At 39.6% G+C, this 25,986-nt stretch overlaps 1 protein-coding gene across 2 annotated transcripts in view; it reads right to left on the reverse strand.

Moving 5' to 3' along the window:
* The window catches only part of tbl1xr1a (TBL1X/Y related 1a), a 55,121-nt gene that overhangs the window by 3,035 nt on the left and 26,100 nt on the right, over positions 1–25,986 (reverse strand). Inside the window, exons 2-12 of one of the 2 annotated variants that reach the window (XM_088005113.1) lie at positions 21,495–21,563; positions 5,208–5,304; positions 4,358–4,503; positions 4,022–4,247; positions 3,812–3,944; positions 3,556–3,697; positions 2,722–2,785; positions 2,460–2,557; positions 2,323–2,383; positions 2,117–2,238; positions 1,937–2,011 (exon numbers count right to left, since the gene is read on the reverse strand). In XM_088005113.1, the coding sequence (XP_087861239.1) occupies positions 1,937–2,011; positions 2,117–2,238; positions 2,323–2,383; positions 2,460–2,557; positions 2,722–2,785; positions 3,556–3,697; positions 3,812–3,944; positions 4,022–4,247; positions 4,358–4,503; positions 5,208–5,265 (1,125 nt within the window). In that variant the 5' untranslated portion in view covers positions 5,266–5,304; positions 21,495–21,563. Of the gene's footprint in view, positions 1–1,936; positions 2,012–2,116; positions 2,239–2,322; positions 2,384–2,459; positions 2,558–2,721; positions 2,786–3,555; positions 3,698–3,811; positions 3,945–4,021; positions 4,248–4,357; positions 4,504–5,207; positions 5,310–21,494; positions 21,564–25,986 lie in introns of both variants that reach the window. The other variant, XM_088005112.1, reaches the window with a different exon arrangement.

Here is a 25,986-nt window from a genome sequence, read left to right on the forward strand (position 1 = left end):
AAACAAGATGTTTAGTTGTTTAGTTTAAACTGATATTACACCTGGCCAGTGGTAAGCACCGCTAGCTAAGAAGCGAGCTGCGCTAACCCTAAAGCAGCAATCAAACATTAGTTACACTGTCATTTGGATTAGCCACTCCTTGCTACGTGTATATGCTACATTGGTATCCATATCAAGTATTACTTCATGTATAGCATATGTGTCAAACTCAAGGCCCCCGGGCCACATGTGGCCCGCCATATCATTTTATGTGGGGCCCCCCAGCGTTTTATAGGCCCATGATTGACTTAAAATAGGTTTTGAGCACAAATTGACAAAAAACTACACCTCCCATAATGCATTCTGATTGTTACCAGCAAACATTAAGGCTTCTTGCCACTAGAGAGCAGCAGAGTTACTTCAAGCTGCTTATTGATTTTACCAGTGAATAAAACTGAGACATCGACAAGCTAACATCAAAACGTCCAAGAAAAGAAAAATCGATTTACAAGTAAGACTGTGACTGAAGATGTGTGAGTTGGTGTCAGTGCGGCAGGTCTCGCTAGACTTTTGTTATCTTTACCGACAACATTAAAAAAAATCGGTCATGTACCATTTTTATCCGTGAAATTACAATAATATTAACATCGGCTATTTAGTTGCATTTTATGCGGTTTAGCTAATATTCGCCGTGAATCCAGATCCCATCACAAATTAAGCAGATAAATGCATCTACATTTTTCCCCGTAGTGACAAAAACAACTGACTGTTGCCCAAATAACTTTTAATAAATTAAATTAAGCGACTTCACTTAAATTAGCATCACTTCACCCACTGGGGTCTGAACGCACTTCCTCCTGGTCCCCATCTGCAGAAAAATCTGCGCTAATTCATCAGTCAGTTGGATCTGTCTGATCCAAACAGATCAACTGAACTCTGTGAGTGTTTTACCCTGCGTGGTCCGGTGTGCGCCTTTACCAGGATTTTTTTTTTTTTTTTTTTTTGCGTGGTCTTGCTTCTCCCAAACGGACAGATGTTACGTCTGCAGCTCCTCCAGAGCGCCGCTCTCCTGGGTAACGTGCACCCAGAAGGCTCCATTTGTTAAATCCGCTGGATGAGTTACTTCCAGCGGTTTTTAATTCTTCGCAGCGGCGGAGCCTCGTCTGCAGTGGTTGAGCAGCGGACTGCGCATGTTACAGTCTAATCAACTTCTGTATCGTCATTTATTTCCTCAAGATAAACTACCGGCTCCTCAGATGGATTATATACAACGTTGCATTCTCTTTAGTTTTCTCTGGTCTGTAATGGAGACTTGAATTTAAAGCACCATTTCAACCAAAGGTTTTGAATGCGCTTCCTAACCAGACGCTCCAAAGCGTCCGGTCCATAACTCTTCAACACGCTGTCAGCTCCGGTCAGAAAGAGGCATTTAGTTCAGAGACCATGAGATGATATTCAGAAAGGATTTTTTTTATTAATTGATTTCAGTTGCCTCTGAGACTAAATCTTTGCATAAAGTCTATAATGTACACCCCTACCATTATTTATTTATGGTAGGGGTGCCCAAGTCTAGTTTTCCAGAGATGCCATTCTGCAACTTTAGATGCGTTCCTTCTCTAAAACACCTGGATCATTTACTCATAATAAGCCTCTACAGAACTGAGTTGCTGCTAATGAGGAAAGTCAACCTTTTGTCTGGGATATATTTTAGCAGGGATGCGTCTAAAAGTTGGTAGTATGGAGGACACTCCTCATTTGTACCGTCAATATGGCCCGTTGAGGGTGGCTAATATGCAGAAGTGGCCCTCAGTGAAATTGAGTTCGACACCCCTGATGTATAGTGTGCGCTTGGAATGTTTTTGTTGGCGGAAATGCTGTTGCCCACGGCAACTGGGGCGCTCAGGCTGTAGGGGTGAAAAACTTGTGTTTTATGTGGAACAGAGACGATATGTTTTACCTTCAACGTCATATCATCTGAGCAGGATGCTAACAGGTTCCCCGTAGGGTCCCACTTGATTGCATTAACTTCATTCTGCAGAAAGAGAGAGATAAATGAGGACATGTAGAGACAGAATAAGATTGGTTTCAATATGTATGATTTAAAAACACAGAGCGTATCTGCCTCCACGTCACTCACTGAGTGTCCCTGGAATGTCTTAATAGGCCGGTCCTGTCCCAGTTTGCAGACGTGGATGCACATGTCCGTACTACAAGAAGCAAACGTGTTGTTGCTCTGCCAGTCCACATCCAGAGCTGGAGCTGTGGAAGATGGACAGCAGGATGTTGGTGAGTTCAACGAGACCCCAACAATCCCTATACAACCCATAGGAGCCCCTGCTGTACCTGAATGGAAGGGGAACTGCTGCTTGGCCTCTCCTGTGTGAGCGTCCCATATGATTGTAGTCTGTAGGAACAGATGGAGGGATGAATTAAGCTCTGCTGTGTGTCATCTGGGCAAATCTTTCTCATCATGTGCTCACCTTGTCTACTCCTGCACTGAGGATAAAGTTGCCTTTCTTATTCCACTTCAGGGCAAAGATGGGGCCTTTGTGTTGCCCCAGGGTGCTGGCTAGATTACCTGCAAGACAACAACAAAAACTGATGTCAACTGACACTGAGACGTGACATAATGCTGCCAGTAGATGGCAGTAAATAGGAAATTATTACAGGATCCAGGGACATGATGATGAACACTAGCTGATTGTGAACAAACATTTTTCATTTCCATCAAAGCCATCTCACCATCTTTTGTCCATATTCTGGCAAAGCCGTCATATGAGCCTGTGGCCAGCAGGGTGCCCTCGCTCTGCAGCACAAACACAAACATTACTGATGCAAGCTGAGCTGCAGATTCATGCTCAACTTATTAGCCAACATTGTCTGGAAAAACAAAAAACGACATCCATACAGCTGATGCTGAGTCACCATGGTAATCTGCCTAATGCTCCATGACAGCTTGGTGAGTGTCGGTGTGCATTTAGAAAAATGAGATGATGTTCATGTGTTGTGTCCATTCCTGTTCCAGAGGAAGTTTCAGTAAAGTGACAGTGATCTATTCCTCATCAATGCATGCCACGTTTTATAGCTGAAACTTTTATTTTAGCCATCTGTCATTTTATGATGTCACTCCCTCATCAAGGGAGTGACATCCCAGCATCGGGATTTCTGACACATCCCTTGAGTGTCAGAAAATTATTAAAAGATACTTTAAAAGACAGATTTTTAAGTTATTTTTTTATATACACAGTATTTTAATAACTGAAAGTAACAATTACGTGACTGTGGGGTTATAACAATTCATCGGATTAATTGTGTTTAATTAATTATTGAAATAATTGTTAACTAATTTAGTAATTGCAATCAATTATTAAATTAGTTAATTATTTCAAAATATCCCGTCAGCTGAGAGAGCAACACACTCAAAGAAAATATTAAGCTAAACTGTCCAAAACATTAAAGACAAAACATCTTCTGTCTGTAAATCTGTCCTACCCAGAACTGATCTGGTTGGTTAAATAATCTGGTCTGAAGGCAGCAGCTTTAATTGGACCTCACAGCTTGTTAGTATGAACTCACATTCCAGTCCAGCGAGGTGACGTCTTTGTTGCTGGGGACGTCCTGTCCTCCTTCTCTGATGCAGTGCCTCAGGACCAGCTGTGTGGAGCTGCTGGTGCTATTTTCACTCAGGTTCCAGATACGAGCCGTCGAATCCCCAGACCTAGATAGACACAGACACACACACAAGACACACACACACACACACACACACACGTACGTTACATCTTCCAGATTCTAGCTGATGTATACTGTGTGTAGGGGAAGAGGAACTGACCCAGAAGCCAGCAGGTCGCTCACTGGGTTCCAGGCACAGATAAAGACCTCTGACTCATGGCCCCTCAGGACCATGGCCTTGTTCTGAGGGATCTCCACGTCTCCATCCACCTCCATCAGATCTGAGTGGTTGTCTGTGGACACAATTGGACATGTCACACACCCAACAGATGGGGGCTGTGGCTTTGCTAACCAGAGAGCTCCTACTCACTAGCTAAGGCGTGGGCTCCATTCTCCTCCCCGTTGGCAGTGTTCTCTCCGTTCTTGGCGTTGCCGGCTATGCTGCCCCCTGCGGCCGATGCCGGCGCCGAAGCTGCAGCCTGCTGTTGGGCCATTTTGTCCCGGTACGCCTGCTGCCTCGTCTGGACCACGTCTGGCATCACTGCATCGATGAGCGACAGAGACTCGATGGGTCGGCCGTCGAATAACGTGCCATCCTGCGGAGCAAGAGAGGAAAGGACAGAGACAGGAAGTGAGAGTTGAACAAAGATGGAGCGCTCTGCAGCAGGACCAGGTGTAGCATGAAGGGGAGGGGCTTGTTTCCCACCTCGTTGATGCTGACTTCAGCTTCCACATACTGCAGGCCCTTCTGGATGATGCTGATGAGGGCAGCAGGGGGCACCAGAGCTCCGTTGATGTTGGACTGGCTGATGTGGCTCTCTATGCCGAATGTAAATGCAGAGTGGGAGAACCCTGACAAACAGGAGCACACCAGAGAGGGTTTTTAACAGCATCGCCATGGAAACCAAGGCTCCCAGAGAAAACAGAACCCATTATTAAAGTTTTTTGAACTTAGGTTTTGAAGACTGAATGATAAAATGTTACTTCATCTTTCTGTGTCTTGTTTTGACTTTTATTGTAACAAACATGGAGTAAGCCCATGTTTACCTAGCAGAAAATTTATTGTGAACATAAAATATGCAAATATTTAAGAATGGTAGATATCTCTGGCTACAACTAGTTAGTTTAATGACTGGCTGGGTGATCAGTGGATTCTCAGAAGTAAATTTATGAAATTCTGTCACTTTTGGGCGATACTAAAGCTTTGTTCCCAATTTTATGTTGAGTCATCAAATGATGGCCAAGAAAAATGAAATGAAAATGTCGCTGATTAGAACTGAAGCTCTGGGTCTTCATCAAACCTGGAACAGTGAACAGCTGAACTAAATCAAAGCCTCTGTGTGGTTTCCTTCCTGCCTTTGCTCTTTTCTAACCCACATTCACAGTGTTTGGTAAACAGCTCATCACCTTACAGAAAATCACTCACTTTGAAGGTTCTTTCAAGGTGTGATGATGTGTTTGTGTAAATAACGTTTGTAAGGTGACAAGATGTCAAATCTGAATGTAAAGTAGCAGAAGAGCCTGTCAGATTCTTTGGTGGAAGTGGGGATGGATACCTGATTCCTGTAAGTATCTGTAGACCAGGAAGTTGACCTCATCACTGCTAATGCTCATTTTTAATCCGGTTACACCATGAGGTCAGCACACACACTTCTATCCTGGAACACAGAGAGGAGCATCATCAGTGGCAGGGAAATAAACACACATTGTTTATTATATTGGGTCATGAAAATGAGATGTTTCTTGAACAAAAAAAAAGTTTTAATAAGACTAATCAGTATGGAGTATTAATAATTTCAATCAGATGCGAAGAGCAATTCAGACTCAAAAATAAAACTGAGTCATTTGGATGTGAGGCAGACGACAACACAATTCTGACTCCATTATCATTAGACTGTTAGTTAGAGCTTATGAACCATTTACATCTGACTTCTGAGGATTTAATTTTCTAAAGACTCAACATGGCAGCGTCAGGAGAACTATGCTGATAACTGATTCCAGCTTGAAGCTCACGTCTATATCCAGGTCTCAGTAAATACATTTACCACCAGTTAGTACTACAGAGACAGACATGATGTATTTCACAGAGACAAATAGAAATTCATAATGGTTGTTGTGGGAGTTGAAAGTTTAAAGTTTTAGATTAATGAATATAATCCCCCCACAAGTCAGAACAATTCCAAGAAAATTAAAGGATTTCCAAAAACCCAACCACAAAAATGCAATATGGCTGCCAGTAGAAACGTGACAGTATGGCAACCGGCAGAAACGATAGAAATTTGGCCAGAGATCTGCAGTCTACCAGCTAACTGCACTAATGGTTGTTGATGACATAACCATCTGGCATCAAAGCAGATGAAGCGTTGATGCCTGTGTTGAAGCAGTGTGGCTGAGAGCTCAAGGGAAGACCTCGTTACAAAGGCAGGGGCTAAACGACAATTACCTGGACCTGGCTCAGGTTCAGTTATTGTGTTTCTATATAGAGATATTTTTCTTATGTAACTTTGATTTAACCAGGTGGTCACCATTCAGATTAATTAAATATAAAGCTCCTCATCAGAGTGGCTCCCTACAGTATGAAAACGGAGAACTTTATTTCAAACAAGAAACATTATACAGCTACATAAAACATGGACTGCAGAGAAAAAGATGTACACATAAACACATTATTTAAGGACATTATATAACATGTAATGGGCTGCACAGTGATGCAGTTAGTAGAGCTGTTGCCTTGCAGCAAGAAGGTTCTGGGTTTGATTCCAGGCCCAGTGTCTTTCTGCATGGAGTTTGCATGTTCTCCCTGTGCATGCGTGGGTTCTCTCTGGGTACTCCGGTTTCCTCCCACAGTCCAAAAACATGACTGTTAGGTTAACTGACCTTAATTGATGTGAGTGTGTGTGCATGGTTGTTTGACCTGTCTGTCTCTGTGTTGCGCTGTGACAGGCTGGTGATCTGTCCAGGATGACCCCGCCTCTCGTCCAGAACGTTATCTGGAGATAGGCACCAGAAACCCTCCCGGCCCCAATAAGGGATAAAGGCGTACAGAAAATGGATGGATGGATATAACATGTAATGTCAAAATTTAATTGGTGCTTGAGTCTTTCAAGGACAGATATAATTTGAATTGAAGTTGGCACTTTAGCATTAGCTTCTGCTAAATACTGTGTTGAAGTAACACTTCAGCATTAGCAGAATGATTGGTGCTTGAAAATTAGCGCAGCAAACTTTTTTGTTAGCGGTACCCACCACTGCCTTTTTATTATTTGCTACCGCTTATTATTATTTGCTATGTCCTCCAAGTAAACTAAGGCAACCTCTGTGCTTACCCAACTGGACAGATTTCATTTTCACGAACAACACAGTAGTGGTTCTACTTCCTGAGCTGTCTTTACTCCTCTATTGAAATTCAGACTGAAAACAATGTTTCACACTAAGAGTTAGTCTCAGACAAAAAAAAAACAACAATTATGTTGCTTTAGCAAACATAAAACACAACAATGTTGTTCAATGATTGTCAGTAGAACATGCATGTCACTGATAAACTCACAGATCTTATTTCCACCTGTTGCCAACATATAATCCCTGGAAAATGAATAATGTGTTATTCTGGGATTAATGACAGAGTGCAGTGCCTTCAGAATTTGAGCCTGCTGTTTCTGGAAGCAGTCGGGGTCAAGGTGCTGTTACACCCGAGCCACATTTCTCAGCTATCGCTACCCTTCCACTGTGTTCTCTGAGAAAATACCTGCCCAACAAGTTGAAAGGTCAAACTCTGCTTCTTCCTTCAATCACAAAAAAGGTCTACAAACATGTACTATCCAAGGCCCGGCTCAGGCTGGCTGCCACAGCGTTAGTCCTGTACATGGTTTCCGTTAATGTGATCGTTGTGTTGATGCATTTTGACGTGCTTCAATTTTCCGCCGCAACACGCAAACTTCCCCATTCACTCAGTGCGTTGTAGTTCCACATCGCTTAGGATTTGTTGCTACGCGTTTGCACAGAGTGAAGGAAAGAGGAGACCAGCTGCACAGGTAGGCTGCGAAATGAGAAGCAGGTGATCGGTTTGTGTGATCGGCAACAAGAGACCGTGATCGGCAATCACCAATCATACACTTTTTCATGGAAATCGGCCGATTATGATCGGTGGCTGATCGATCGGCACACCTCTATTACCTACAGATATGTGTCTCTCAGTTGGTGACTACACCATAACAAGAACTAGAGAATGATCTCTCAACACACACACCTGCTGCTGTACATGAAGGGAAAATGCTTTGTTCCTACAACCCATAAACATCTTAACAAATTTATTTCAATCAGACTGATGGTATCACAGAAAGTGAACCCTGGTTTGTTTTAACCATAAACCATAAAGTGGGGTTTATGGTTAAAGACAACAGCCACCACATTAACTCTGTGTAGGTCCTGTTGGTCTTCGTGAAGCAGCCCAGGGTCTAAGTGTGGAGTGTGTTAGCAGGGTGGTACAGGTCTGCTTTCTGTCCATCGTAATGTCAAAGTCTGGGGTTTTACAGCACAACACTGAGCAGTTTCACACAGTTTTCAACATCAGGTGTCATAATGTTGCTGCTTTTGTAGCAGTAGCTTTTCTTCCTGTTCATAACAGTTTCTGCTTTTCTTTGAGACTTTTTTTCCCCAAAGTACTGTAACAGAAAATAAAATCAAGTGTCCTGCTTGCTCTTTGATATAGGTAGGATGTTTGAATCTGACCATCAGTCACTGAAATACAGGATTATTTCATTTTATGAATCTAATGAAAATCACATAAAACTAAGGAACATGTGCCTAAAACATTGTTTCTCAACCCTGGTCCTCACCCCCCACCGTCCTACATGTTTTAGGTATTTCCCTTCTGCTACACACCTGAATTGTATCTCGGGGTGATTAACAGGCTTCTGTAGTACTTGATGGTCATGCAGTCATTTGAATCAGCTGATCTGGAATAGAGGCACAACTAAAACATGCAGAGCAGGAGGGGCAGTGAGGACCAGGGTTGAGAAACACTGGCCTAAAATAAAACGTCTGTATCAGGTAACATGCTGAAGCTTGAGATGTTTTTACACCCAGAAATTGTGAATTTTACTTTCTAGTGTATTTATAAACATAGAAACATTTATCTGATTGTTCAGTATTTCACCTATCAATAAGCAATCCAAGCCAGTAAAGTAATATTAAATTTAATTTCTGGTTAATTCTATAAGCTGAGTTGAACTTCAATGTTTTTAAAGCTTTTAGCATTTTCTATGTAATAACTACAAATTTTGGGGGAAAAGATCAGGAAAATACAGTACAAATTAGTAATTCAAAGGTTGGTTACTTTTCATTGATGACCTAACATGGTGAATGAAGCAGCAGCACAAAAAATGATTGCATTCAGTATACACACTAGGGCTGAAACGATTCCTCGAATGATTCGAGTACCTCGATTACTAAAATTCCTCGAGGAAAATTTACCTGCCTCGAAGCTTCGTTAATTTATGTTTTATTAGTTAGCGCACCGTGTTCCGGCCGGGACTTCATTTGCGTTGCGCGGAGCTCTCACTTCCGCCTCTGAGTTGTTGACAAAAGCTAAGTCTCAGCGGAATAAAGTCCAATCTTCAAGATTGGCCCGTGGGGATTTTATTGATTGATGATAATGCCCGACTTTTTATCGTTTTTGGGGAACCAATAAGCATCCTTAAAATGACTGGGGAATGCCTGGAGTACGGCAGCATTTCTCCTCCGGGGCTGCTGGTTGAAAGCGAACGGCGGGAAGAGCGCTGAGGTGAGCGGATAGACTGAACAGGGCGGGCGGCTGAGTAGCTGATGCTTACCGTGTAAATGTAGCTTTACCGACGAACCGCACAATAAATTTCATATCCCGGTCTGAAGAAACGGGTGGCGGAGCGCATCGTACATGGCTGGTAGATGAGTTTCTGAGTGTGACCAATGAAGGTGTCGTAAATATCCCGTATTGCTTCCCCCCATGTTCGTCCCCCGGTCTAACGGTTCGTCAGTCCGCTGGTCTATTTCTTCCCCTCCACCCCATCTTACGTTCGTTTATTCGCCCTCTCCTCCCACTCCAGGCGGCATTTCCCGTATTTTCAAACCCAAAGCGTGACAGGTTAGGTGGCAAGGTGAGTTTAATTAATCTATTAAACTCACTGAAGATGAATACATAAACTAAAAGCTGGATTGTAGACATTTTTTGTAAGCATATTTGTGAGCCTTTGTTATTAAATTCAATATAATTTCAGATTTTTCTATAACTTTTCTTCTGGTTAACTTAGAAAGTGAGCTATTATTGTTACAGGTTAGTTTTCTAAACTACAAAAAAGCAACTGTTAGGGATGCTCAAATATGAAAAATTGGACTGATATTGATATCTGATAGTAACACCGGTATTATGCCAGATTTACCAATATTTCATTTTATAATTTTTTTTATCCGATTACTCGATTAATCGTAAGAATAATCGATAGATTACTCGATTACTAAAATATTCGTTTACAACAGCCCTAATACACACCATGTAAAATGACAGAGCATTAGTGTGTTTGTGTCGTTATTGTTGCTAATTTTAAGAATAGGACGTGTTGACTTAACACTGTGACTGTTAGACAGAGCACCTTCACAGGAGAATAAAGCTGCCAATGCTGATCTGTGGACTCTGTATAACCCCTAGGACATCAAAGGAGAAAAGGTTATGTGTGTTTCTCTGACATGTTGGCTCAGCAGTGCCTACAGATCTGCAGCTTGGACCATTGGTGGAAAGTAAGATTTAACTGTGTTTTCTATAGCAGGGTTTCCCCAGTGTGTTAAAAGCATGGCAGGCGGCCTGGCTTTACTGCGAGTGAATATACCTTTGTGAGCAAAGAATAATGTGCGGTGTGTTTACATCTCAAACACAATACATGTTCACGCTTTGCTCTGTGTCTGCTCTTGCAACTTTGATAGTTAAAGTAATTTAATCACACCAGCAGTCAATCACAGACAGGTCTTTTTTTTAACCAGAGTATTCACTGGATCCACTAGCTGATTACTTTATTAGGATTTAACTGAAACGCAAAATTTGATATTTCTTTTAATTTTGTCGTATTGTCTGCTTTTTTTTTTTAAGACTCTATAGTTGGTGTTTAACTATTGTCAATGTTGTCTTCCAATTACAAATAATTGCCTTGTTATATTTTCTGCCAACTTTTAACATTTCTAATTCAAAAACACAGACGGCTGGTGGACTTCACTGGTGCTCCTACCACCAGGCTTAGCTAGGTTTCTGGGGTACACCCTCCAACTACCGACCTTTAAGAAATTAGTTAAAGTAACTAGTAAATAATATAGAAAACACAGACTGTTTTTGATGTTTACAGTCGCTGTGCTGACCACTGTTATGAGATGCTAAAGACAGTTTAAAAAAAAGTTACGTTTGTAACAATTCTCTCTGTGTCAGGACACTTAAAACCTGTTTCACAGTGATTATTTTTTCACACATGGAGTGAAATCGCCTCTGAGCCTAATGTAAATATTTTATGACCCCTCCTGGCAAGAAGGCTACATGAAAACTGTTCCCAGATCTCTGTTACAAAAGATAACAGAATAAAACAATCCTAACTGGCTACATTTCTATCATCTGATTAAAGTCTTACAAGAACCAGAGATAGGAAAACTACAAAACTCAGTGTTTTTTAAAATATGACTCATACAAATGGTTCAAATTAAACAAAATGTACATTATATCTGATAAAGGTAGCAATTGTGAATAAAACTGAAAATAAAAGGGTTATAAATCTATCTAATTAGTTCGTCATCATTCCATCTTAAATGGTCACAAGCAGAAATAATCTAAATTAAAACTGAATCGGCATTTGTGGCCCTCACAGCTCGGCGCTACTCTAGTCTTGTGGTCACCGCCGCCGCTAGAGGTCCAGCACTGCCAACAAGCTTGTTGCTTGATTATTGTTGTCATAGTAAATCCATAACCACCCCCTACACAGATGGCTGTCATGGTTACAAAGTTCCTGGAAGTGTGACATCTCATAACTATACATTGTTTTTAAGAATAGGAAAAATGCAATACCACACTCATTGACTAAGTTGAGCAAAATTACAAATGTAATCCAAATAAGCTGATTTCCCACTTGCTTTAGAACATGGCTCCAAGAGACTCTTTTGTAGCTCTTAAGATAAACGTGTATCAAATTTCAGGATTGTCAGTCATGTCCTGTAAACATGCCCAAAAACTCAGGATTTTGATAACTTTTAATCCCCCATTTCTTAACAACATACTGACCAAAGTTGAAGCCGATGGCTCAAAATCCCTAAGAGGAGTTTGCTAAAGCTCAAAGTGTAAATACAAAAAATAACCCAAATTTGCCCTCTGACCCAAAATGGCCACTACCCCATACATTTTAAGGCATACCTCCAAAAGACTTTTTTTTTCCCTCTTGATTCGGGGGTCAACCTATGTATTGTATTCCAGATCTCTATGATATGTGCAGCATCTCCCCTGCAATTATCCAGGGGGGAAGCGCCCCAACCCAACCTGCCTCCCAAGGAGATCAGAAGAGGCACAAAGGAAAGAAATCAGCGTTTTTAACACTATCGTGGTCTCAGCGTGACGCTCAGGAAGAGTGCAGCAAATATCATGGTTGGACAGTGGGGACGGGATGTCCCATAAGAGTAGTAGTCCTTCAGTTTCTGAAACCACACAAAGAAAACCTTGTAAAAGCACAAACAAGTCAGTGCAGTTCAAATGATCTTGTCTCTTAAGACCGCTGGAGGGTTAAATGTGTCAAGTTTTGGCAGCAGATTGCTCTCTTGTAAGTAGCAGGAGGACTAAATGTTTTTACTGTTAGTAAAAATAGTAGGGGTGCACTGATTGAAGTTTTCTGGTCAATCACCATTATTGAAACCTGCCATGTTTCAATGCTTGTTCTACATATATAAAAATTTAAAAAAAGCAGATTAAAGCAGTAAACACCTTTAAAATTAATGCCAAGAAATGCACTGTAATGTAAAGAATCTGTCCCACAGATTTGAAAGCCCCATTTAGCAGCAGCAGCAGCAGAATGTTATAATTAGATCCAGGCTTTGTGTAGCCATCCAGCAGCTATTTTTAAACGACCATTTTTCTGTTCCCCGTCCTCGACCCAGTTTGAGCTGCAGAGACCATTCAGGCAGTGATAACTTCAACGCTGTAGTCAGCAGCGCTGTCTGTGTAACACTGAAACTTTGTAAACAACAAGCTGCATTTCACTTTGCTGCAGTGGCGCTGTGGAGCCACAAACCGCAGCAGCAGCTCTGTTCACAGCGTGGGGACAGTGGTGAGAGGGGAATCTCTGTCTTTGCATCCCAACCCCCTCTTCTCCTCTCCTCTCTCTGAGACAACTGCCAGCAGCAAACTGGTGAGTACAAGTTAATCCAGCCCCACTTCTGGAGCCACACAAAGACTGATAGATCAGCAAGAGGAGGAGGAGGACCAGGACACGTTTCAGCACTTGATAAAGAACAACATTAGCTATGAAATGACTACATTCAAAACCACTTGTGAAAGAGGTCATGTATGTTCTTACTGAGCTGAAACTCAAAATTTTACCTAGCAAGTCTAGAAATCTGTTATAGAACATGAGTGATGTAGAAGGAGACTGTAAATAAACTGGCTTACCTCAGCGGCTTTTATTACGATTTATTTTCCACACTGTGTTTATCTAAACTATGTTATCACAACAACAGAAGTTCATTTTTCTGTGAAATGTAAAAACCCAGTCACATATAACCTGACATGGTTAACGGCCATTTTGCTTTACTGCCAATTAAATAAAATCTTATGGACTGATGTCCTGACAGAGAGTGCTTTAAGGTGTTTTCACACCTTAAAGTCCGGTAGACTGGGTTTCATTGGGGACCAAAATTGCAACATTTTCAGTTGGTGTGGTTTGCCTTCACACTGCACTGTGTCAAACAATCCAAACTAATTGAAAAACCTGTTCCTTCCATCACCTCTGGTGGCGCTGCACCAAGAACTGCTGAAGGAAACAACATAAAAACCTATGAAGAAGACCAGCACAGTTTCCCGCTTCCCAAAATGTAAATAAAAATGGCGTAGCATCAGATTTTAGCAGTTGAAGGATTTCTTCATTGATATACATTACAATGAAGAAATTTAACTATCAGCTGACTATCAGCAGGCTATCAGTGACACTAGTGACAGTCCTGCAGGTGCCATTACTATGCATTGAGTCATGTCCACTGTTCCAATGAGGGATGAACATTGGAACAGTGTTCCAATGTTCTACGACCAAAAGTGGTCATAGTGCCCTTATTTCTTACCCAATTTCTATAAAATATGGTTTAAGTTAAAGCTGAGAAATTTGCTGATGTTTTGATATGTAAAGTTTGTATTTTCCCAGAATACAAATCTACAAACAGTTTTGTTTCTGCCAGTCCTGTCAAGACGAAAAAGAGAACTAAGCAAAATTATCGTTTACATTTGTCAATAATTAGGAAACTTAGGAAGATAGAGCACATCACCCCAGCTCTACAGTCCTTGGAGCTCCCTGGAGCTCACAGAATAGATTTTAAAATACTGTTAGTTTATAAATCACTGAACAGCTAAGCACCACAAAACATTAAAGATTTGTTGTATCAACCGTCCAGACCTCTCAGGTCTTCTGGTTCTGGTCTGCATCTCCAGAACTAGAACCAAACATGGAGAAGCAGCATTCAGCTTCTATGCTCCACAAATCTGTAACAAAACTGCAAAGAAGCCGAAACACTGAGTTCATTTAAATATAAACTAAAAACCCACCTGTTTAGAGATGCTTTTGAGACATCATAAATGAAACAATCAACATTCTGATGTGTAACGATGGCACTTTATAATTGAGGACTGTGTGTTCTACAACTTTGTATTTTTTTGTGGGGTTTTTTTTTTTTTGATGTTATAAAGCACTTTGAACTGCCATGTTGCTGAAATGTGCTATGCAAATAAACTTGATTGGTTGATTGATCAAGTTGACCACAGGGTCTAATTAAATAACTGCAATAAATCACAAACCATTGACAAAATAAGCACCTATTTCAATACTAAAACCTTTCCTGCTGCTAAATTCATGAATAAATAACGTTGGGCGACTAGACGAGAGTATAAATGACCAGCGATAGGCTGTGCCATTCTCCATTTGTTTTTGTTTTTTTTAAGATTGATTTTTTTTTTTTCTCTTTGTTGCTTTCTTAATTACAGTAATAATGCTTGATTGACACCAAAAGAAACAACTCATGGAAAAAAAAAAAGCTAATACCATTTTTAATGGCCATACAAACTCCTTCCAGCTGTAATCAACGTTTTTATTTTTCCCAGAGTTCCTTCAAGTGCAACGACGATTTATTTACTAAACCTGGATCAGAAAGTTAGTATCCTGAATTCAGAAAATACATTAAATAATAATTCAAAGCATAACAGAGCAGCTTTTACCAACTTCAAACCTCATGGTGTTAATGTGGGCATGAATAATAAAAAAATAAAGATATAAAATAAACATTGCTTAAAAACAGAGAAATAATTTGTCCCTTTTACACTTAGCAGTTCAATACGCTCATTACCATTATGGTCTAGCTAATGTATTTCTTCTTAGTATTATTTGCGGCCAAATATGCTACATTAGCAATATCATTTTACCTTTTATCTAAAAACAAAATCCTGAATATTTATTTCCTTTAGATTTTTTCATGTCATGATCCACTGTGTTTTATTTCAATTATGTTCTTGTCCTGCTTTGCTCAGTCCCCCGTGTTAATTATTGCTAGAGATGTCTTGCCATCTAAATTTATTCCACTGTATTTAGTTGTTAGTTTATTCATGCATTTGTTCTTTGTGCATTTCTATTTAGTTTTCTTTGGTTAGATGTAAATCTTCCTCTTGCTTCTACTGTAGTCATGCTCACCAGTGATCTTCACTCATGCTAATTATCTGCACTCATCTCTGTTTCACCTGATCTGCCACTTATAAGCTCCTGATTTTTACTGTTTAGCATTGCTGTTGTTTACTCTATAACTTGTCCATCAGACTTATGGGCATACCAGAAACGTGTAAATATAAAGGTTCTCCCTCAATGCAGCCATGGTATCCCTACGTCGCCTAATACTGTGACAGGTAAACCAAGGGATGGGTACCAATTTTGATATTTTTATAAGTACTGACTGAAATCTTGCCTATTCTACCTATTCACGTAAAATCAGACGGTACCTTGTTTCGTTACCTAAAGACATTATTGGGATAGCATGGAAAAAGAGTGAGGGATTTTCCATGCTTGTCCTGAATGCAGCATAAGCAAGAGGGTAATGGACGTCAGGAACTGACTAGTTCAATAAGCAAAGAAAGCCTGAACGATAGAAAGTGCTCAAATGTATGGCTCCACTTTTCAAAATGGAATGCAAATTATACTCGTTGAAATATTTGCAACGCGAAGTACAAGGCCAGCGGTGGAAACACGTCTAGTTTGAGAAAGCACCTGGCCAAGCACAAGATTTTTCTTAAGCCTGAAGAGTGCACAATTTTTGACACTCACACCTACAACTCTTTTGCTAGCCTCCATTAGCACGCCTGTACGTGTCAGCAACTGAATTTGTAGCCAGCAACATGAATGAACAAATGTTTAATGGTGATGGTGACAGCAACATTTACAATGCAAGTGAGGGGAAATGACAAAAAGGAATACATGGAGCTGGATCTTAATTTGTGCAATAAGACAAAACACTCTGTGTCACAAACAGATACACCAGTTCCATTTAGAGCGTTGACCCAGGGCAAGAACACTTAAAGTGACTGAACAAAACTCTCAAAAATATTTCTAATGGCAATCGAACTAAAACTGGAACCTACATGATGTTCACTCCTCTCCCGGCTTCTGTAGAGCTCCTGGTCTCTTTATGTGACAGATTGTATTGGCAGGGTTCTCCCTGCCTCGCATGCCCCATTTGGGGTCAACAAGGAGAAGTGTGTGTCAGTGACAGATGGTGGCATGCAGGCTGTGCCAGCAAGGCTCACTTGATGAGCAGTTAAACCTGCTCTGCATGCTGCAGGTTAGCTGAGGCACAGCCACTCAATCAGCTATGCTGAGCTATGCTTTCCTCAGTACGAGGAAAGCATAGCTCAGTATGCTTTCCTCATACTGAGCTAGCTTACATTAGCAGTCAAGTTAGCCATCTCTTCAAAAAAGTTACAGAGAAACAAGTCCTGGGGCTGCTCTGGAATTTCCCAATAGGACTTTCATTAACAGAAAGAAAGAAAAAAAAAATGGAGATCTTCATTATATCAAAGCTTTGATTAATGAGCTTTTAATGCACCAATTAGCTGCTCACAGTTGTAAAAATAATAAATTATAAAAATAATACATTGTTGCCACAAATATGCATCATAGCAACTGTCTGAAAGTAGTGAATAGAAAGAGTAAAACTCATTTTTGCTCAGGACAGGATCTAGAACCAGACAGAATAATCCTCCAAACACACAATAATTCAACCAGAAAAATTATGAAGATTCTACAGAAAGAAGACTTGTACATATTTAGTAATCTGCACATTCAGGAAATAATCTAATCCAAATATTGTAAAGGATTTCTAAAAACCTGAAGTTAACCCTGGAGTTGCAGTAGTAAATGTTCCATCATTTCTGGCTCAAGAAAAGAAATGTAATTAGTGACATCTGATCTCTTTAATCTAATGTTTGTTTCCTAGAGGGAAACAAACATATTTTCTAAAGGGCATTTCAAAATATATAAAGGTAATGGCTTAATTAATATTTTGGAAGAATAATTTAAGAAATCATTTTAATTTTTTTTAAATTATGAAATTACTGTTACATTAATGGAGCCTTACAAATACCTTTATCATAAGTGGTCATTATTTCTGTCAGGCCCATGCATCTTAGAGAACAGTCAGTTCTGCAGTTAGACAGGTTTTCATTACATTTCACAGTAAAAGCAACATGACCACAGGCTTGACTGTCTTTAGCATCTTATATTAGCACAGTTAGTATAAATAGCTGTAAATGTTGATCCCTGTAGAGTGTACTCTATATTAACTCTGACATTTTCAACAGGTTTTCAGGAGTTCTTCATCCAGAACGTTCCATAACTATGGAACGTTGCTGCCGTATATCGAGTATCCTCTTATTTATGGATGTCTAGCTTCCTGATGTGGCAGCCTAAACTAACAGCTGGCATGGCTCTGTGGAAAATATGGACTTTATTACAACGCATATTAAAACAGTTTCAGCATGTCAAATTTTAAGGGACTTAAAGACCTTTTTAAATCCTGCTGCATTACAATTATGCATAGCAAAAATTGAGACATTTCTGGGGTCTGTTTGTGACTCTTGACAGTGGCTTTGTGCTTCTCATGTTCCCACTTCATATGGCGCAGTGGGAGGATGAACATTTTGGCCAACATCAAAATCCAAAATTATTGCTAAGACTTATAACTGGTATCCACACCACTGACTTCCCTGCTTCAGTTATAATACCCACAATTCTGCACTGCATCATTATCCTCTACATTACCATACACAAATGGCAAGATGATGGAAAAAAACATGGATTCTTTATAGAGGTGTGCCGATTGATCAGCACACCTCTATAAATGTAACCGGTAGTGCTTATGATTAAAAAAATAATTTTGTGATCGGTATCGGTGATCGGCCCTCATGAGTGATCGGAATCGGCAGGAAAAAACCTGATTGGCACACCTCTAGTTCTTTACTATTGGCTCATTATGTTAAAAAAAAAAAAAACAATCAGCCTGTCTGATGTCAGTGCTGATATATCATGTATTCCTATTATACAGTTTTAGTTTTCGAGTATTTTATCAAGTTGTGTCCTGCCACGTTTTCAATAATAGTTCCCTCTGTGAAGTAGATGGAAGAGCTCAGTGTGGTGGAAGCCAATACTTGATGCAATCTGCTGGGTTTCCTAGGATAGAAACTTTTTAATCTTCTTTGAATAATTTAGTATACTGTCCTGTTGATAACTAGGATCAATTGGAATGTATGTGTGATTGAAGTGCCTTGAGACCACATTTGTTGTGAATTGGTGCTATATAAATAAATAGTCCGAGATATTTTGTGTGTTTTAGCTTACTTTAGAAGTTTAAAATAATTCAACCTGAAAATGTTCACATCAGTGGGATGTAATGTTAAGTTGGCAGATCTTACATCCCACAACAGATTGTTAACATGCTGCTTTAGCTCGGCCACGTACAATAAACCTTGTAGATTTTTTTTTATCAGTTGTACAGCAGGGTCAAAGCCCCTATGTTCCTGTAGAATGAGCCGTTAGCTTAATCTTACACCTTTCCTGCTTCCACACATTTTTAAACTGCTCATCAATACTTAAAATGTCTGAGTGAGCAACATCCGATTATGTATGGTGAATTGCTAGATCAGGTTTTTAGATTCTGACAAACCTGGGGAGAATAAAAAGACTTCCTGTCAGGAGATACCTCTGAATGATGTTGCATAGTTTATGACACTGGAATGTTGATAGGCTTGGTGTAAACTAACAGACATGGAGTTCGGCTTGGCTGGCAGCAGTAGAAACTGTTCTAATTCTGCAGGTTTTCAGATGCACCGATCCAATATTAATATCTGTTAGATATTGAAAAATATTCTAGCTTGGGTATTGCTGACAATGTACCTGATCCATAAGGCCTGATCTAGTCAATTTAATTCTATTTTTTGGGTTTCCAGCAAGAGCTGGTGGCCCGCCACCACAGCAAAAAAAAGTCCCATTCCTTCAAAATTAAGTTTTTGTATTACTCTTTTCTATGTTAAAGGAATGTAAAAGCATATGTGATACACCAAATGCACACTTATATTTCATAGAGTTTAAAATGAAAGGTGTAAGGGGGTTCTGGGGCATTTGAGGTCAAAGTGGGGGTTGGGGGAGAGGAGTGTGTCAATGTCACCCCCCCTAAGATGCTGCCCTGGGTGGTTGCCCATGTCGCCCACTGCAGAGGCTAACAAGACAAAAGCTCTCAACTTAGTTTAAAAATGGAGCAAAAGCTGAAAACTTCCAAAGATGTATATTTCTAACTATAAGTCATACCTGTTAAGAGTATGATGGGACGTTCAATTCTTTTGATCAGCTCTATGCCGTGACTCCAGTCTATTTTTTACAACTTAGCTTACTTATAATGCTCTGCACATACAACAGCTATTGTTATCGTCATTTCTTGTTAAATCATTTAATGGAGAATGCAATAGACAAGTACAACTGATGGAAATAAGGGGATGGTTTTTATATTTCATGGTGCATAAGAGGGTTTTTGTTTCTGTATTTTGCAATGTTTCAACAAATATTAATTCTCCCTCCTCCCTGTTTACTAATTATTTTACATTATATTTAGCATTTATAATTGCACTTTATGAACCATTTGACAGAATGTTTGTTGCAGTTTATTTCTGCATGTTTGACCAAGGTAGTCAGTCTGTTGTTTTTGCCAGTTACTTTATTATTAATAAAGAAGCCGTTTCCCACTAGTTGGCTGTTCTACTCTTAATTGGGCCAATTGAACAAATTAAAATTGTGTTGTTTTCACATGTTTGACCAAGCTCTGGAAGCTTTTTGGTGGCTACCTAATATCCCAGATTATGCCCTTTGTTTTGTGTCGTTTTAACAGCTTTCCTGTAGTAATCTGTTAATTATCCTAGCACACAGCAATAATCTATTTTCAGTAACACCGTGACAAACCAGAAGTGGTTTAACAGTCAAACAAACAGGAAGCCAGAGGCAATCAGGTGACCATAAACAGATCCATTACAAAGCATTTTAGGATAAGAGGTTGTAAACCAGGTTATCTGTGGAAGCACCCAATCAGCTGCCAGAGCTGCATAATACTTTAATACAGACGGAAACTAATGTGCCTTTTACAGCAAGAATGACTCATGCAAACACTATTGTGTAAATGTGGATAATTTCCAAAAAACACCATTACCCTCAATAATTATTATCACCAACTTTAGCAGATTTTAAAATGAACTATGAGGCTGAAGGTGACATATAAATAAGGCCTAAAAACAGGCATAAAGAATAAATAAAGAAATAAATAAAATGACCTCCAGGTTCAGTCACCCCGTCCCAATTTGTTAATTCATTCAGTATCACAAGTACTGATTATTTAAGCTTTTTTTGTTCTATATGGTGCAAGTATGGAAAAGCCTGACAGTTACAAACTGAAGCATGGTTGGTCTGAAAAATTCCCATGGTCAAACGGATCCATTTTGTCTTGTCTGTTGCAACACAAGCGGGAAAAGAAAAAAAAGGCCCAAGTTAAAAGAACAAAACATCCAGCGCTATGAACATTCCTCTATTTGGTAGCTTTAATTAGCCTTCATGCTAATGTTTGCTTAGGTCATGGCCTCATTTTTTACTTGAACTAGCAGAAACAGCTGTCATACATCTAATGTAAAACAACAGTAGAGGATAAACATTATTTTTCACAGTTATCTTGTAGTAGTTTGTGAGTACCACTTAAATGACAGCAGAATTTCAGAGTGTAAAGTAGGAAATCAAACAATGATTTAAATTGCTTTAGAGCAGCGTTTCTCAAAGGGGGTGGTACCGCCCCCCAGGGGACGTTCAGAGGACGGCAGGGGGCGCTGGCGGAATTTTTTACAAAAGGTGAAGCGCTGTGAATACTCTGTGCATGCCATCATCCTGCACTGACCATATTTAACCAGTAAGCATGGAGGTCCCTCTATGAGCAGCACTGTTTACAGTAAACTGGCACACACTGGCCAACAGTAACACAGTAAACAGAGAGGTTTAACAGCCAGAGCTGAGAGCACTCACCCCAGCAGTAAGTCTGTATGCACCACCACTATGATCAGTCAGTCAGGAGTTGGACCATGGGCTCAGAACCTGCAGCAAAGACAAAAATCAACAGTTAGCACAACGCAATATGGGTGATGAATGGATGCAGGGAGCAAAGGGTTAGCTTGGATTTTTGTTTTGTTTTGTTTTTTTAACAGAAATATCAGCAAGAGGTTGTTGGAAATTAAGTTATGGCCCCTCAACAGCGCAGCCAGACTCAACTCTACTTTACACAGTTGAGGTTTTAGTCTTACATTTAAATGTGAAAATTTTAAATCTTATTTATCTTTGCTGAAAATATTAAATCAAAATTAGTAGCATTGACATTCTCAAACAAATATTAAAACATTAAATTAGTTTCTTATGTTCCGAGTTAAAATTGTACCATTTACCCTAACCCTTGAAGGCCCGCCTTTACTTAGTTCATTTATGCCTTGGGCCGGCTCTAAATGTGATCAGTATCACATCGTGTTTTTACCAAAAAATATATATATATTTTAATTAGAATTTTGTTTGTTGTTTTTAAGGCTCTATAGTTGTGTTTTTAAGTGTAGGCAAATAGGGCTGTTGTAAATGATTATTTTAGTAATCATGTTTTCTATTGATTATTCTGACAATTAATCAAGTAATTTAATAAAAAAAAATGTATAAGGTAAATTTAATCATGACTTAATGTTTCATATTCCTGAGCTGAAGAACAGCATAAATTCATTTCAACTGTCAAAATCATCCATCAAACTCAGTTGGCAGGGTTACTGGAAGACTCCAATGTCTGATTGGCTGCTTCAAACAGCAGTCAAGATAACTTCTTCCAAGTTTGTTATGACTCTTGGTCAGTATTTTTACTGGAAATGTGGAAATAACATCAATAAATTGTTGTAACTGATTTACTACAAACTCTGGGGGAGCAATTCCAGCCTCAATAGCTCTACCGTTTGAAATGTTTCAAACTAGAGCTATGGTAATATATTAATTTCATTTTTAAAATGAAATCAATATATTTGATTGAGGCACGTCAAATTATTTATTTAATGTTATTGCTGTATTTATTTCTCATTTTAATAAACTAATGACATTTAAATATTTATTTCATACACTGTTTATTATAATTTGGCACCATTAACTCTCCACAGTAACGGAACAGGATGATACAGAGAACTTTTGGAAATTAAAAACTTTAGCAATGATCAGCATAATCTAGAAGACAGGCATGAAAACAACAGTTTTAGACAAGTTAATATAACAGTTAAAATGTTGACTCATATGCCTCTATAGTTTATCTTCACTCTTTATGTTGGGTAAAACTATTATTTGTAGAAAATGTAAAAAAAAAACAAAAAAAAAACAGGAAAGAAAACATCAACAAAAAACACTGTCCCAGAAAACTCAGTGGCTGATACAGGCAGCAGCCATTGTGCCCGACTAGAAAGAAATATTGTTGCCGTCTGAAGCAGCGCAGCTCAACGTCATCAAATGGAAAATCCTCGCTCACTAATGCACTGACCTGAATGCTAAAATGCTTACAGTTCCAGCCAAAAGCACAAGAGTGTGACATCACGTCTGATTTTACCACAAATTATGTCTTCAGTCAAAATCTCTTGGATTTTATTCTCCATATTTGAAGAGTGAAAAATATGAAGCAACACTGCCTTGACAATGCCTAAATCTCCACCAATCAGTGAAACCATGATCAAAGCCAGGTAATTATGACAGACAATCTGAACATGTTGGGTTTTTTCTGGCCTCCTCCTGCCTTGCTTCCCTGTTTTCCCTGACCTGAATTCCCTCTGTAGTGTTTTAGTCATTTTTTCCATTCATTCCTTCATCTTTCCCCCTCCTCAGGTTTCCAGCCTTCAACAGTGTTGGAAGGCCTGCAGATAAAAGCCAGAAATACAGTTAACCACTCAGAAGCCAGTGGGAGGAACTGGGTGTGGCTACAAATGCTTCTGTGTTTAAAGCTGCAGTGTACTTGGTGGAGGACACAGCCCTGGCATGCCAGGAATGAGCTTTGTAAGTAGAATAAAACTTTAAGATACTTAGCTCCAATCAAGACATCCGTGAGATCAGACCAACTCTGGATGCTACAGAGGTACAATGACACACTACTGAAGCACGTGGAACCATTCCAGATCTTACCGGCTGTGCGTTTTCCTAAAGAGAAGTCATGGTTTCCCCCAGTATATAATAAGCCTGGCAGGCCAGGCTAATATAATGTGTCAGACATCAAGCAGTAATGGCGTGCAAGACAATACGCACAGGCGCCAGTGGTGTGTGATTGGTCCACGCTTTATGGCCTATTAAATGCATCAACTATAAACCACATTTTAGGAATAATTCTGCTTCGCCAGTGAAACGCTCAGCGCAACAGAGACCCTTGCAGTCTAACTCATTAAAAAAATAAAATAAAATAAAATAATAATAATAATAATAATAATAATAAAGATTGCTTAATTATTATTATTATTATTATTATTATTATTATTATACAAACAAAAACAAGCAATGCTTAGCCTGGCAGAGGCTTACAATACACTGGAGGAAACCCTGTATAAGTAAACAATATCAGCTTCATTTTACTGAAACAAAAGATGCCAGCGGAAATCTGTATTCTGACTGAGGAAGCAGTGAGTCACACTACCCTGTTTCCAAGGTTCTTTTCCAGAAATGCTGTTTGGTTTAGACCAAACATGTCTTCTGCTCTGGTGTCCAAATAATTCAGTCTGACTCATTTGTCAAAAGAACGGTTTTCTGTCTGCCAAATTTTAATCTGGCTTTCCTGGTTTTCTTAAACAACCAAGGTTTCCTCTTGTAGTCTCTTTCTGATTGTCCAGTCATGAAATTCCATATCAATAGGAGCAAGAGACTGCTGTGTCCTGTGATAATATTTTAGGCTTTTGGGAAACTCCTAGCATCCTGTTTTCAGCTTGAAGTTGCTAAGATGACCAGACCTCAGCATCAAATCCCTTATTAGAGTCATTAACTGCTACAATCTTCTTTCTGAATGAATCAGACAGCTCTTTCAATCTTACTGTGGTGTTCACTCCAACTTCATCAGGACTTGCGCCAAAGTAAATGAGGCTTAAACAGACCAAACCTGGATCATGATTAGGGGTGGAAATTTTAAAGTGCTTTAGAATTTGATTACCATTCGGAAGGTGACCATGGGATTACAAATTGGTTATTTATGTAGCAACACAACCCACCCCTCAATCCTAAACTGCCAGTCAAACCCTTTTAGGTCAACAAAAATATAATTTATCAGTGCAGGGCAATAAAACAATTAGAATAATTCACTGTGAAAAAGGAAACCTTAACTAAAAAAGTAGGTCCTTCTTTAGCTATTTAATTTTCCTTTGGAATCAATAAAGTATCTCTGAGTTTAAATTCTGGTCTAGACAATCTGATATGTTTGCTCCTCAACACTAGAAGATTAGGGACATTTCCAGTGAGCCAGTACAACTCCGGTCGGTGAGGTTCGGTACACCATATTACTCATCTCCACTGTGAAAGCAGCCCATACAACCACCCACCATGCATGGACCCCCTTCAGTTGTAGGTACAGGGGACAATGGTATGCTTAGTGACCTAAGCACAGTCCATCAGGGGACAGAAAAATGCCACTGCTTGCAACGAGTAGAGACATACTAGTGTGCCACATTTGTCGTCGCATTGGCATGACGCTACATTAGGCGTTTGGGTTTAACCCTTGTTGCCCAGAGAGTCCAACTGGTTCTCATAAATATGCCGGATATAAAATGGCGTATCGAACCGCATCGACCCATGTTGTACCAATCAGTGGAAACAAGGCAAAATCTCCTGTTATTCCTTTTCAAATGAAACACCGAGGCTCTGTTTGTTCTGTTTTCTGTCCTAAATGGTGCAAATTAAAACTGAAAGCAACTTCAAAGTTTTAAAACTAGAGCTCCATGACACCACCAACCTCCAGCTACTGATTACAGCAGTTCTTTGCTCTGGCCTAGCGTAAAGTGTCGGTACAGATGCCATCGGTTAATCTGTACCAGAATTAGTTCTTACAGCAGTGCAAGGCTTAAAAATCTACAGATGACAGGCAGTAATCATGCCTTCCATCTCTAAAAGGTGCATTCAATCCATTGGTGTTCAGCTTATGCAATTCAAATGCAGCAAAGGATTCCCAGAAGCTGAATGTGATACAAAGACGGGAGTTTATTATTTAGCTGTCAAAGCAAGAGCCCTTACTCTGAAAAAACAATAGGCTCCTAAGTGCGACTAATTAGTTGAATCATCAGTTTGTGTGCCAAGTGTGAAATTAAAAGTACACCTTTTGTCCATATCATCATCATCATATCGTAGAAAGAAACAAAATGTAATAAAAATCAGCGTGCGTGCGTGCAGGCCAAAAGTGTTGTGTGAATGAAAGAAGATGGAGGGATTTTGTAAGCAAGTCACTACAATAATCTGAGTGGCATCATTTTTCAATGTAGTCGTCTGT

This window comes from Poecilia mexicana, unplaced genomic scaffold (genome assembly GCF_051168715.1).
Source record: "Poecilia mexicana isolate PSO_F unplaced genomic scaffold, ASM5116871v1 scaffold_4, whole genome shotgun sequence".
In the NCBI taxonomy this organism is placed as follows: domain Eukaryota; kingdom Metazoa; phylum Chordata; class Actinopteri; order Cyprinodontiformes; family Poeciliidae; genus Poecilia; species Poecilia mexicana.